The sequence below is a fragment of the Theobroma umbraticum genome, unplaced genomic scaffold (genome assembly GCF_002168275.2).
Source record: "Theobroma umbraticum cultivar Fairchild unplaced genomic scaffold, ASM216827v3 scaffold_20.0, whole genome shotgun sequence".
In the NCBI taxonomy this organism is placed as follows: Eukaryota; Viridiplantae; Streptophyta; class Magnoliopsida; order Malvales; family Malvaceae; genus Theobroma; species Theobroma umbraticum.
Genome location: NW_018397266.1, coordinates 6211720 through 6223655, shown reverse-complemented (window position 1 = coordinate 6223655; position 11936 = coordinate 6211720). Strand labels below are relative to the sequence as shown.

Here is an 11936-nt window from a genome sequence, read left to right as displayed (position 1 = left end):
TCAAGTTCAGTTTCATATCATTTGAATTTGGAGATCACAGTAGCTTCATTTCGAGAAGGCAAGCTGTAGACAATGTTATTGTAGTGCAGGCGGTTATCCATACAATGAGGACCATGAAATGAAAAGAAGGAGCTTTGGTACTTAAAGTGGATTTGGAGAAAGCCTATGATCGAGTTAAGTGGGGTTTTATTCTTGAAGCAACAATAGAAATAGGAATTCCTTCTAAGTAGATTTCTTTAATTATGAACATTGTGCAGTCTCCTACTTTCACCATTATATGGAATGGGAATTCATCAACAACTTTCTCTCCATCAAGAGGTATTAAATAGGGAGACCCTCTATCACCTTATCTTTTTGTGTTATGCCTTGAAAAGCTATCTCACTTAATTGATCAAGAAGTTAGACAAGGAAATTCGAAGTCACTTTCTTTCACAAGAAGTGGACCCAATATATCACATGTCTACTTTGCAGATGACCTCACATTATTTGGATTGGCAACTTCACAACAAGTTAAAGTGATGTTAAGGACTCTTGATAAATTTTGCTAAGCATCTTGTCAGATAGTCAGCTTAGAAAAATCATCCATGTTAGTTTCTGCTAATACTGACTCCACAAAAGCGAAAGCTTTGAGCTAGTTAGCTAAAGTTCCTTTAGTTAAGGATTTTGGGAAGTACTTAAGGACTCCAATGATTCATGGAAGAGTGACAAAGCCACTTATCAAGAGCTATGTAGTAAAATTAAAAAAAAAAGATTAGAGAGTTAAAGCAATAAACATTTGTCAATGGTGGGAAGGATTTCTTTAGTTCAATCTGTTACTAGCTCAATGGCATCATATATAATGAAAACTACTCTCATCGCAATTAATGTAGCATTGGAAATTGATAAGCTTAATAGGGATTTTATTTGGGGTCACTTGGGTGGGGTGTAAAAGCTCTATGCATTGGAAAATAATTTGTTTTCCAAAAGAACTAGGTAGGCTATAGATTAGGGAGACTAAGAAGTTTAATTTGGCTTTACTAACTAAGTTAGGGTGGCAGTTATGGATAAATAAGGACTCCCTTTGGGTTGATATATTGAAAAGCAAATATTTAAAAAATCAAGACTTTTTATCAGTTAAAGCTAAAACTACAAACTCCTATACTTGGAGAAGCATATTGAAGAGTAGAGAAATTTTGGTTATTGGTCTCGGTATGATCCCAAATAATGGCCACTCTACTTTATTTTGGATGGATTTCTGGCTAGCTTGTGGGCCTCTATTGAATTTTTCCAATAGTGAAATTTCTGTAGTGGAAGTTGCTCTACCTGTGGCAAGCTATTGTGACGACTATGGAAATTGGGACTTTCATTCACTGCAACATTTACTTCCTACTCGGATAATAGGGATGATAGCAACAATATTTGTTGATCTCAGCAGTAGTGTAACTAATGAAAGGTATTGGACCTTGACAAATAATGGATTCTTTTTTGTAATGACAGGATATGACTATCAAAGTGACGCTTCATTATTGACAACTATACATTGGGAGCAGATTTGGAAGATTACAAGTCCTAGGAAAGTTAAAGTTTTGCTTTGGAGAGTCTCACATAAATCCTTACCAACAGTAGACTGGTTACTAAAAAGAAATGTGGTTTCTTCAAGTATGTGTTTTAGATGTGGTAATGCTACTAAAAATTTAATACATGCATTAAGAGACTACAACCGCTCGAGAAATATGTGGCTTAATATGTGACCTAATTTAAGCTCAAATAATTTCTTTAATATGGACTTACAACAATGGGTTCAAAAGAATATATTTGTATCAATGCTTTGTGATGGAGTTTCATAGGGAGTCATCTTCGTTCATACAATACTAATGTTGTGGCCTTGGAGAAATAAAATATGTTTTATTGCTTTTTCATTGGCTAGATAATGCGATGCAGTATAGGTGGCAAGGCGAAAGAAGCTGGGATATTTGGGGAAAACAGAGCATCGATCTAAGTAGCACTCCAATATTCTGGACAAGACCAATTGCTTACATTAAAGCTTAATGTGGATAGCAGCTCAAAGGTATTTCTGGGGAATCCACTGCAGGGGTTTGGTAAGAGATGATGAAGGGAATTGGCTTTTGGTTTTGTTCATAAAGTGGGAGTAACTACTCACTTGTCCAGAACTTTGGGCAATTCTTCAAGGCCTTAAAATGTTTGGGAGAGAGGTTTTACAAGGTGCAAGTAGAAGCAGATTCAATGTGGCTCTTAAAAGATCTCAAGCTTGAACCTTCATTGGATCCAGTTTCAAACTTACTAAGGCAGATTAAGGAGTTTTACAACTAGATTAGGACTGCACTATTACTCACATACATCGTAAGGCCAACCGAGGAGCTGATTAGATGGCAGCAAACCATGAAGACTAGAGATAAGTTTACATATTTTTAATGTTCCACCTCCATATATTTCCTCTATTTTATTAGCATAGAAACTAGGCATATCATGGACTAGAATCGTATAAGTTAATGTTTTGATTAATTGAATTTCCCTTTTACAAAAAAAAAAAAAGGCGCTTTCTGAAAAACGAACTATCCATTTTTGTATTTGAAAGAGAAAGAAAATTAGCCATTTCTACCAAAACGACAATCCCCTTCACAGGCAAGGGAAGGCTTATGCCGAAAACAAAGCAGCTAAGTAAAAAATTTGGGCTTCAACTTAATTCTTCATCCGATAAAAAATGGCCGAAACCAGGAGACGAAATCGAAATACATAGGGAATGGTTTTGGTGCCACTGCTGGTGATCTTAGTTTTGCAACATCCCGGAGAGTCAGTCGCCGCTCCTACCCTGTCCTCTCTTTCTGTAAACGCAACCAGTAGGCGAAGAGAACATTCTCCCACTTATGCGCATTTAACTCACTTCCATGGGCTTCACTTCACTCTCCCCCTCTTCTCTCACATCAAGGTAAAAGTCAAAGACACGCGCGCTCTCTCTCTCTCTCAAAAGATAAACGTAACTCTTTTTATTCATTCGTTTCATAATTCTCAGATTCTTCCAAGCAAGCAGAGTCTCCGCTTTGAACCGTTGGCTTCGGACTCTGGCGGCAGGCTTGTTCCTTATACGACGTCCTTTGGAACTTGGAGATGTTATTCGAGGTCGAAGAGATTGACGGTGAAGGCAGCGTATGGTGCAGACGGAGGCGCAAGGCGGCGCATATACAGACAGTCGCAGGCAGAGAAGCCGACGAGTATTGCTCCGGTGAAGCAGGTTGCATCATTTGTAGTGCCTGCAGGCGTTTTCGTCGCCGCTACTTTCGGTATGGATTTCCGTTTGTTTCCTCTTTGTTTATTCTTTACTCGTGGATGCTCAATTTGGAAGGAAGGAAGTTAAATGATGCATTCTATATCAATTTCCTGTTTTTCATTAATCGTAAGGCGGGATATGCAATTCTCAATTTGGTTAGAGGATGAAAGTTTACTGGCATTATAGTTTGCTTAACTGCTCACTCCATTATATAATCATTACATTTGTTGATGACCTTTCACTTATAATCTGATATCAGTATTTCTTGAGTGTTTAAGCCAACGTGGATCAAGTCTTTTCTTAGCTCTCTGTTGCCCTACGGGTATTAATGGCATTTCGGAGTGTTCCTTTGGCTTTAGACTTTTTATGGCACGATTTATGCCAGTGCAGCAGATTTCAGTTGCTATGTTTTTGTATGTGTGTGCTAATTGATGTCTTCAGCTGACAGTTTTATGGAAAGTGGTGGAGAAACTCCTTATGCCAAAGCCATCAAGGTCTTCATCTGCCGAAAATAAATCTCCTTCACAAGGAGTGAATTGGTCTTTTGCCCCAGGTACAAATTTGGTGTCAGGTTTTGCTGCTAAGATTGATAGACAGTCAAAGCAGACACTCAATGAATTTGCCAAGGAACTAAGGGCATTCAGCAGTGTTGACATGTCAGGTATGCTGACTGAATAGATGTAGGCAAGGAAGAAGCATACTGCTAATCTTTTCTGATTATAGCCTTATTTGTATTGATTAGAGTGAAACAACCTATTAATCACGTTAAGTCTTCCAGCTCTCAATTTAATAGTGGAGCAATGAAGTTCTAAGATGCTGTTAATAAACAGTAAAAAGAAAAACAGTCAACTAGAGAGTTTTAAAAATTTTCATTGTGGTGTGATTAGTTTCTTTGCTTAGAATGGCTGGTTAGTTATCCAGTTGGATTTTAAGATGCAATGTATGTTTCACTGCATATAAATTCATTTCATGTGAATGAAAAATAATTCACCTCATACAACATATTTCTCAGGACGTAACTTTGGAGATGAAGGGCTGTTTTTTCTTGCTGAGAGCTTGGGTTACAATAAGGTTATGTTTCTCTAGTCTTTATTTTTACTGTCTTATCCTATTATTTTCATGGTGTCTATTGTCAGGATTGAGATGTTATACCTTATTTTATCACAGTCCTAAAAGATTCTCATTTTGACTGTACTGTCTAGTAACTTCTCTATGTTAGTACTGAAACTTGGAAGCACTGATTGTCTTCTTTATGAACTCTCTGAGCAGACTCTTCTCTTTTTCAGATTGTTGAGGAAGTGAGTTTTGCTGCCAATGGAATAACGGCTGCAGGGATAAAAGCCTTAGATGGTGTTCTTCAAGCAAATATTGTATTGAAAACCCTTAATCTTTCAGGAAACCCCATTGGAGATGCAGGAGTAAAGGTCAGCACAGGTTCGCCATTATATAACTGACAACTTACAAATAGTTAAATGGGCCTATCCTGCAACATTGAGAGCTGAGTAATTTTTTCCTTACAATATTGGGTAGGGAGAAGGTTCTTGATCAACATAAGTTTTTCTTCTGGCATCTAATATGTATAAGGGTAGTTAGCGTTTATTTAGAGATTCCTTATTCTTTATTATTTCTCTAACACTATTTTATGGTTACTACGCTTTGCATTCTCCTTGAAGGATGGAGATTTTTAAAATTGAAAGTGTGCTTCCTCATTCAAAGTCATGTAAAAAAATTTATTTTTTTGTAAATTCATGTCTTTGGCCTCTATTTGTCTTTCATAACGTCATAATGAATCCTTCTAGACAGAAGCCCATGTTTATGGAACCCAGATCAGGAAAGCATAAATATGAACAAATTCTATAATTTTCATTATTGAACCTCATCTCAGAACAAGATAGCATATGAACAAATTCTGTATTGTTTATGATGAAAATAATAGATTTTTTCCCTACTTCTAAAGCACCATAAGATAAAGTTTTCTTGTAACGATTCAAGGACAGTTTATGAATTTTTTAATTTGTTAAGATGGATTGAAAAGAATTCCACATCATTATATGCGTTTGCATTTATGTGCATGAATGTTTAAATCCCACTGGATGTTGGGAGCATTGTGAAGCATAGAAACAAGCTTTGTGCTTTACTTTCTAACATATGCTTTCCTGAACAAAAGGCTCCTAAGATTTCAAATGTCATTACTGCATTGCAGTATATTAATATTGATTGTGCCCAGGTTTTATGGATTCAAAGTTTTTGCTGAGAATTTTTCTTTATGTTCAGGTGTATGTTTTGAGTAATTAATCTTTGTGTACAGTGCCTATGTGATATTTTGGTGAATAATGCTAGCATTCAAAAGCTCCAGCTAAACAGTGTTGACCTAGGAGATGAGGTTAGCTTTCTGTAAGCATATACTCTATTGCCTTTGGAAGTTGGAAGTACCATGTGAAAGAGAACTGAAGGCCTATGTAGTGGAGATTTGCTTTAATTGTGAATTTCTCATCTATGCAGGGTGCGAAGGCTATTGCAGAGTTGTTGAAGAAAAATTCAACCTTACGTGTTCTTGAACTTAATAACAATATGATTGACTATTCTGTAAGCAATTACCTTGCCCTTTTCTTTAAAGTATGGCTTAAAATTTAATTAAGTGAAGCAGCGAATTTACTCTTTGTTCTTTTTTGGTTGTGGGAATGGAGGTAGGGATTTACAAGTTTAGCAGGAGCTTTTCTTGAGAACAACACTATCCGGAATTTACACCTAAAGTGAGTTAAAGTTCTTTTGGTTTCTGTTTTAAATAATATATAAAGTTTCATTTGCAATAGGTTATGTCTCAGAATGCTGGATGCATCTTTCATTCTTGAACAGTTTTTGAAAGCAAAATCTGCTTACTTTCCTTTTGGCACATCTTGAAATGTTTTTTATTTAATCAGCATCTGGGATTTCTGACATAATTTTATTGTTCAAGTGGTAATTATGGTGGTGCTTTGGGGGCTAATGCATTGGCTAAAGGGCTCGAGGGGAACAAGTCTTTACGGGTACATTTCTTATTTACTTCTGCTTCTATTTGTTCTAAACTATATGATGAGGGGTCACTGGTATTGACATCTTTATTGCTTCGTTTATACTTGCATTTTAACATTGTTTCTGGTACTAAGTAACAATTTGGAGTATTAGAGAGCTCTGCATTTATAATATAGGATGAAAATGCTACTGTGGTTAGAGTGTTCATTTCCATTAAGTGATCATATTGGCCATTGATAAGTAGATCAATTTTCGTTTAACCTAAGCAAAAAGTGCTATGTTTTTTTTTTTATACATCTAATATATAGTGACTGGATTTCCATGATGTGTTTTCAGGAACTTCATTTACATGGAAATTCCATTGGTGATGAAGGAGTGCGCTCTTTGCTGTCAGGCTTATCTTCTCACAAAGGTGTGCAGTTTATTATATCATATCTCTCTCTTTTGTAGTCATTGATTTTTATTCTTAGCAGCCTATGGCAGTTAATCTGACAAGCATATTCTTTCTAGGGAAAATTACTCTTCTGGACCTTGGGAACAACTCAATAACTGCAAAAGGTGCTTTTCACGTTGCGGAATATATCAAAAAAAGCCAGAGCTTGCTGTGGGTGAATCTTTACATGAATGACATTGGTGATGAGGTATTCAACAAATAAACACACACTCAATATACAAAGCTTTTTCTAGTAGGTTTGTCATTTCTGAGTGTTAAACCAGTGGCAACTAAACAAAACGCTATGTTCTTTACTGGTTATGTTTTATATCGGAGGGATTGGAAGAAAGCTCTTATGTTGACCTTTTTGTTTAGAACTTTAATCAAGTAAAATATTGAATTTGATTGCCAACAGTTGTGCAGAAACTTCGAGTCAAACTTCTTTATTGATACAAAATTTTGAAAATTTATCAGGGTGCAGATAAAATTGCAGATGCTTTGAAACAAAACCGGACAATAACAACCATAGACCTGGTGAGAAGAGAATGCTTCTTTCTAATAAATTGTATGTATATGTTTCGGGCATTCAGTTTGAGCATGTCTTATACAAACCTCTGAGAAACGACAACTGGTTTATAATGCCATAGGGTGGAAATAATATTCATGCCAAGGGGGTCAGTGTGATAGCTGAAGCCTTAAAAGATAATACTATCATTACAAATGTAAGCCCTTTCACCGTCATAATCATCTTCTTCAGCTGCTCTTTATGCCTCCCTTTTTATCATTCAATTTGGGATAGTGACATAATTCACCCCCCACCACCATTTTGTCTCCCCTTTTCTCTTCAGTTGGAACTTGGTTATAATCCCATTGGACCAGATGGAGCAAAGGCTTTGTCTGAAGTTCTTAAGTTCCATGGAAATGTAAAAACACTTAAGCTTGGTTGGTGTCAGGTAAATTCACATCCATAAACCTCTGTAAAACCAATTTCAATGATTTTTTTTTTTCTTTTATAACAATGTGAAATGGGATCTATTGAAGATAGGACCAAAGGGTGCAGAGTTCATTGCAGATATGTTGAGATATAATAATACCATATCGATGCTGGACTTGCGAGCAAATGGACTTAGAGATGAAGTATGTACCTGTAGATAGGAACTTCATTTTTCTTTATTAGACCCTTGTGGACATTGAATCTTATTCTTTGATCCGTTATACACATTATTTGCAGGGTGCAGCCTGCCTGGCTCGCAGCTTGAAAGTAGTTAATGAAGCTTTAACTTCACTTGACTTGGGATTCAATGAGATTAGGGTAAAAGACTTTTTGTCATATTATCTGTTTTATGACTTTCCTGCATGCTGCATCATTTGACATGGGGTTTTTTGTAGGATGATGGTGCTTTTGCCATTGCTCAAGCACTCAAGGCCAATGCAGATGTCACAGTAACATCTCTCAACCTTGCGAGTAACTTTCTTACAAAATTTGGGCAGGTAATATAACCTCACCTCATTTGTTTCCATTCTATCTTCGGTTTCAATTCTAATGCTGTTGTTGGTCGAATTTTTCTCACTATTTTCACCTAAATTTTTAGGCCAACTCTATTTTTCACTTTTAGAATTACCATTTGTTTAACAATTGCATCTAAATTCTTCTTTTGTTTTTTCCTTATATCATGCAGAGTGCACTGACTGATGCAAGAGATCATGTGTATGAGATGAGTGAAAGGGAAGTCAATATATTTTTCTAGTAGCGTTCTCTTAATGGAGGGAAATAGTTGTGTAGACAGTTTTTTGGTTTGCTCTTCCTTTGGCAGGTATTGGTGAGAACTCCAACTTTTAGGTTAAAATTTTTGAGCTCTAACCACCAATCAGAGGTACATATGGAAAATATTGACATTGAGAGATATTAGTTAGCCTCATGAGTTATATCTTGCTTCCAAACTTTGTAGTTAGTTCACAAGCTTTACAGCATTTGGTCACTCTCTTTGTATTGTTATTGATTAACAAAGGTTCTGTAAATTGTGGATTATAAAAACATTTTGGAATTGAACTTTGTTCCTGGTTGATGGAGGAGAAAACATGTGGGTCTGAGTCACAGTTGTTGGGGAATGCATGAAATGAAAATATAGGTGCTCGGGCAATCTGATCACAGGTAGCATCCGAACCCTGGTGCCTGCTGGGCTGGGAATTCAAAATAAGTTTGAATGTCTGGTGAATCCAGCGATGAAAACTGGGTTTGGACCCCTGGGAAACCCTTTCTCAAGTAATTATGTCGGTCTTTTCATAAAACTTTGTGCCAGGCTTTTAACCGGTTGCTGCTATCACCACTGCGGTGAGCTAATATTGAGTTGCGTCTTACCAACGGCAGCCAAAAGTGTAGTTCGTCCTTTCTCTTAAATAGGAAGGTGAAAGAGCTCGCTGGATAAAGATATGTTACCTCTTCATCCAAATATCTGATAGGCGGGCAATAGTAGAGTCGAGTCAGAGTCAGTGAAGCATCCAGAGAAAGACCTTTGGATTGGCAATTTGAAGTCATTGCGGTGGCGTTTTCTTATTCAAAGCAAAAGGCCAAAGGGATGGTGGTGGGGGCTTGAAGTCCAAGATAGAATTATGCATTATGTCGATTTTGCCATAAACTGTAATGCCTGTGTCCTAATGTGGATGTGGTCCGTGCGGGTTTTGGGAAGATCCATCATCCAGCTCAACATTAGCAGGCACCCACGCAGCTCTTCTGTCATCATCTCATCTCTCCGCCCCTTTCTATTAGGATGCCCAAGTGACACCTCCCTCTCTCCCTCTCACACTCTCTGATTTGTGTGCAGCCTTGTCCTACTCTTCTGTTTTTACTTACTTTACTACCTCGATCCGACTCCAGAGTAGTGTACCAAAGCCAATTTGGCTTCCTCGTGACCTTGTTCCCCTGGACCCAAGGGAGAGAGTAAATGAATGAAAAAATCATTAGCGTTGGATGCTGCTCTTCTGAATGGTAACAGGCATGTCCCCGGAACCAGGGATGCCCCGATGGGCTTTTCTATCCTTTTCAATATCTCATTAACACGAAGAAATTGTACAAGTTTTGAATATTGAGGATAAAGAGAAGTTTTTGCAAACTCCTAAATGGAAGGAGAAAATAGAGGAAAAAATTATTAAAAGAAATAGGAAAATGAGGAAGTTGAATATAGCCGTTTGCATACAAAAAATGAATTTTTTTTTTTATTCATCAAAATGGTTGCGGTGGGGGGTTTTGTTTGGGAAATTGAGACAAAGCCATATGATAGAAAAAACGTATGTCTATGCAGCTGGCATTATTATTAGTAATTCGTTTTTCCTGGTGCAATGCATCTGGCATTGTTGTTCAACCTGTCCGGTGTCCATTCTAGCAGCGAATTCAACGTGTGAGGAATTTTGGCGAATTAATCAGTCCATATAGGCTTTAGAGAAATGATTTTTTGAGGTAATTAGTGATAGAATTCATGGGTGATTTTGTAATTACGCAAGAAAGAAACGACTATAAAATAGAGAAAAAAAAAAAGCAAGCACCATTGTCACTAGCAGTAGCAATCCCAACTTTCCAAATCACAGCAGCATCATTTGTCACCTGGCCTAATGGAGCTACGCTTTACTCTCCTGCTTCTGGTTTTCTTCTTCTGCATAGCTCAGGTAGAGAGCAGTACTATCTTTTGGTTTTCCATTTAAGGATCAACTTTTAAACTATATACCCCTTCTTAAGTTTTAACATTTTCTTAATGTGCGTTGCAGGTCTCATCAGAAACCAAGATTGAAGAGCAACAAGTTCCCCAGGTGGTGAAAGGACCCAACAGAAGGCTTTTGCCATTCGTTGGTAGAGCTTTCTGCCCTTATTTTGTTGTTTAGAAGCAATATTTTAGGCTTTTTTTTTTTTTTTGAAATGCATGGTTATCATAAGAGCGCTCTGTAGTTCACTACAAAAGATTGGACAGCAGGCAAAAAGAAGCAATATTTTAGTTGTTTTATATATATATACATATATATATATATGTATATATATCACTGGCTTTTGTTTTCCTCTTACTACTTTTGTTAAGCTGGAAAACATCCTCGAAAGATGAATTTGGTGATTAAAAGTTGGTCGTGTTTCGCAGATTGTGGAGGGTTGTGCAAGGTGAGGTGCAGCTTGCACTCAAGGCAAAACGTGTGCGCAAGGGCGTGTGGAACCTGCTGCGCCAGGTGCAAATGTGTTCCTCCAGGCACCTCGGGGAACAGAGAAATGTGTGGGAGATGCTATACTGACATGAGAACTCATGGCAACAAGCCCAAGTGCCCTTAATGTGCTCCATCTATCAGCTTCTCTGTCTGCTAAACAAAGTACATGTCTCCCTTCCCAAGTTAAGCTTGCACTTGAGCGCTAGAATTAATGTATGTAATTTCCCTGTCTGTGGATGTTGATGTTCTGTTTGTTGGATAAGAGTTGAGTCCTTGGACCTTTCTAGTTCCATGTTATTGCAGCTATAATCTGGTACTACGTGCTAATTCAAAGCGATCTCTCTGATCTCTGATCTTCAAATCTCCGATTTGCATGCCAGAAACCACTTGTAATTATCAAGGGTTGTTGAACCATCTTTAATGCACTTCTAAAATCATTAAATCAAGTGCATGCAATAACTTCAACTCTTGTATGCCATTTGCAAAGACCACCGTACTCCACTTTGCAGAGGAGTCCCTGAGAAACTTTAGTTTTGGAGGCCAAAGCCTCGTTTAGTTTTAAGAGTCAAAAAGCCTTTTATGCTAAATAATGACTCCATATACAATATGTATATCACTTCTGATAAATAATCACAAATTAGAGAAAAATCATAACGTCAAAAATTTAATTCATTATTTAGACTAGAAAGGTTGTTTATAAAATACATTTTTATGTTTGTATGTGTTACAATTAACAACCTTAACATTAATTAGAGTAGTAGTGTATACAAAATTAATACAATAAACATTAGCATTTCAAATATTTGAATTTCTAAGAAATTATCTGTAAAAAATAGATACAATAAATTCTAATAATATTTTGAAACAAGATTGAAGATTATTTAATTCAAAATTAGAGATAGACCTGTGTACTTTCAAATAAGAGAGTGCTTATGTCACGGACCACTGCTCAACGCATTAAAGGTGTCCCGAAGTGTCGGTATATGAGGGAGCATTGCTGGGAAAGGACCCCCACTGGATAGTGTAAGGCAAGTGTAGGGTGCC

General features: G+C 37.0%; 2 protein-coding genes across 2 annotated transcripts; both read left to right on the top strand.

The window, feature by feature from the left end:
* Positions 1-2740: 2740 nt before the first annotated feature.
* Positions 2741-8760, top strand: EMB2004 (RNI-like superfamily protein). The gene is made up of 18 exons (XM_021437252.2): positions 2741-2926; positions 3011-3278; positions 3714-3926; positions 4278-4336; positions 4552-4689; positions 5574-5648; positions 5768-5851; positions 5957-6018; positions 6222-6291; positions 6614-6689; positions 6788-6918; positions 7185-7244; positions 7358-7432; positions 7559-7663; positions 7752-7847; positions 7942-8022; positions 8100-8201; positions 8390-8760. The coding sequence occupies exons 1-18, from the start codon at positions 2741-2743 to the stop codon at positions 8456-8458; spliced, it is 1950 nt and encodes a 649-aa protein (XP_021292927.1). The 3' UTR covers positions 8459-8760.
* Positions 8761-10258: 1498 nt separating this feature from the next.
* On the top strand, positions 10259-11224 carry LOC110423414 (snakin-2-like). Its single transcript, XM_021437637.2, has 3 exons — positions 10259-10370; positions 10470-10551; positions 10832-11224. The coding sequence occupies exons 1-3, from the start codon at positions 10317-10319 to the stop codon at positions 11014-11016; spliced, it is 321 nt and encodes a 106-aa protein (XP_021293312.1). The 5' UTR covers positions 10259-10316; the 3' UTR covers positions 11017-11224.
* Positions 11225-11936: the final 712 nt, after the last annotated feature.

Bases quoted from the DNA above. Each gene is read 5' to 3' on its own strand.
- EMB2004 (XM_021437252.2), top strand. From the start codon at position 2,741: ATGGTTTTGGTGCCACTGCTGGTGATCTTAGTTTTGCAACATCCCGGA. The intron at 4,337-4,551 runs GTTATGTTTCTC...TCTCTTTTTCAG, and splicing joins AGAGCTTGGGTTACAATAAG to ATTGTTGAGGAAGTGAGTTT. The intron at 7,433-7,558 runs GTAAGCCCTTTC...TTTTCTCTTCAG, and splicing joins ATAATACTATCATTACAAAT to TTGGAACTTGGTTATAATCC.
- LOC110423414 (XM_021437637.2), top strand. From the start codon at position 10,317: ATGGAGCTACGCTTTACTCTCCTGCTTCTGGTTTTCTTCTTCTGCATA. The intron at 10,371-10,469 runs GTAGAGAGCAGT...TGTGCGTTGCAG, and splicing joins TCTTCTTCTGCATAGCTCAG to GTCTCATCAGAAACCAAGAT. The intron at 10,552-10,831 runs GTAGAGCTTTCT...CGTGTTTCGCAG, and splicing joins AAGGCTTTTGCCATTCGTTG to ATTGTGGAGGGTTGTGCAAG.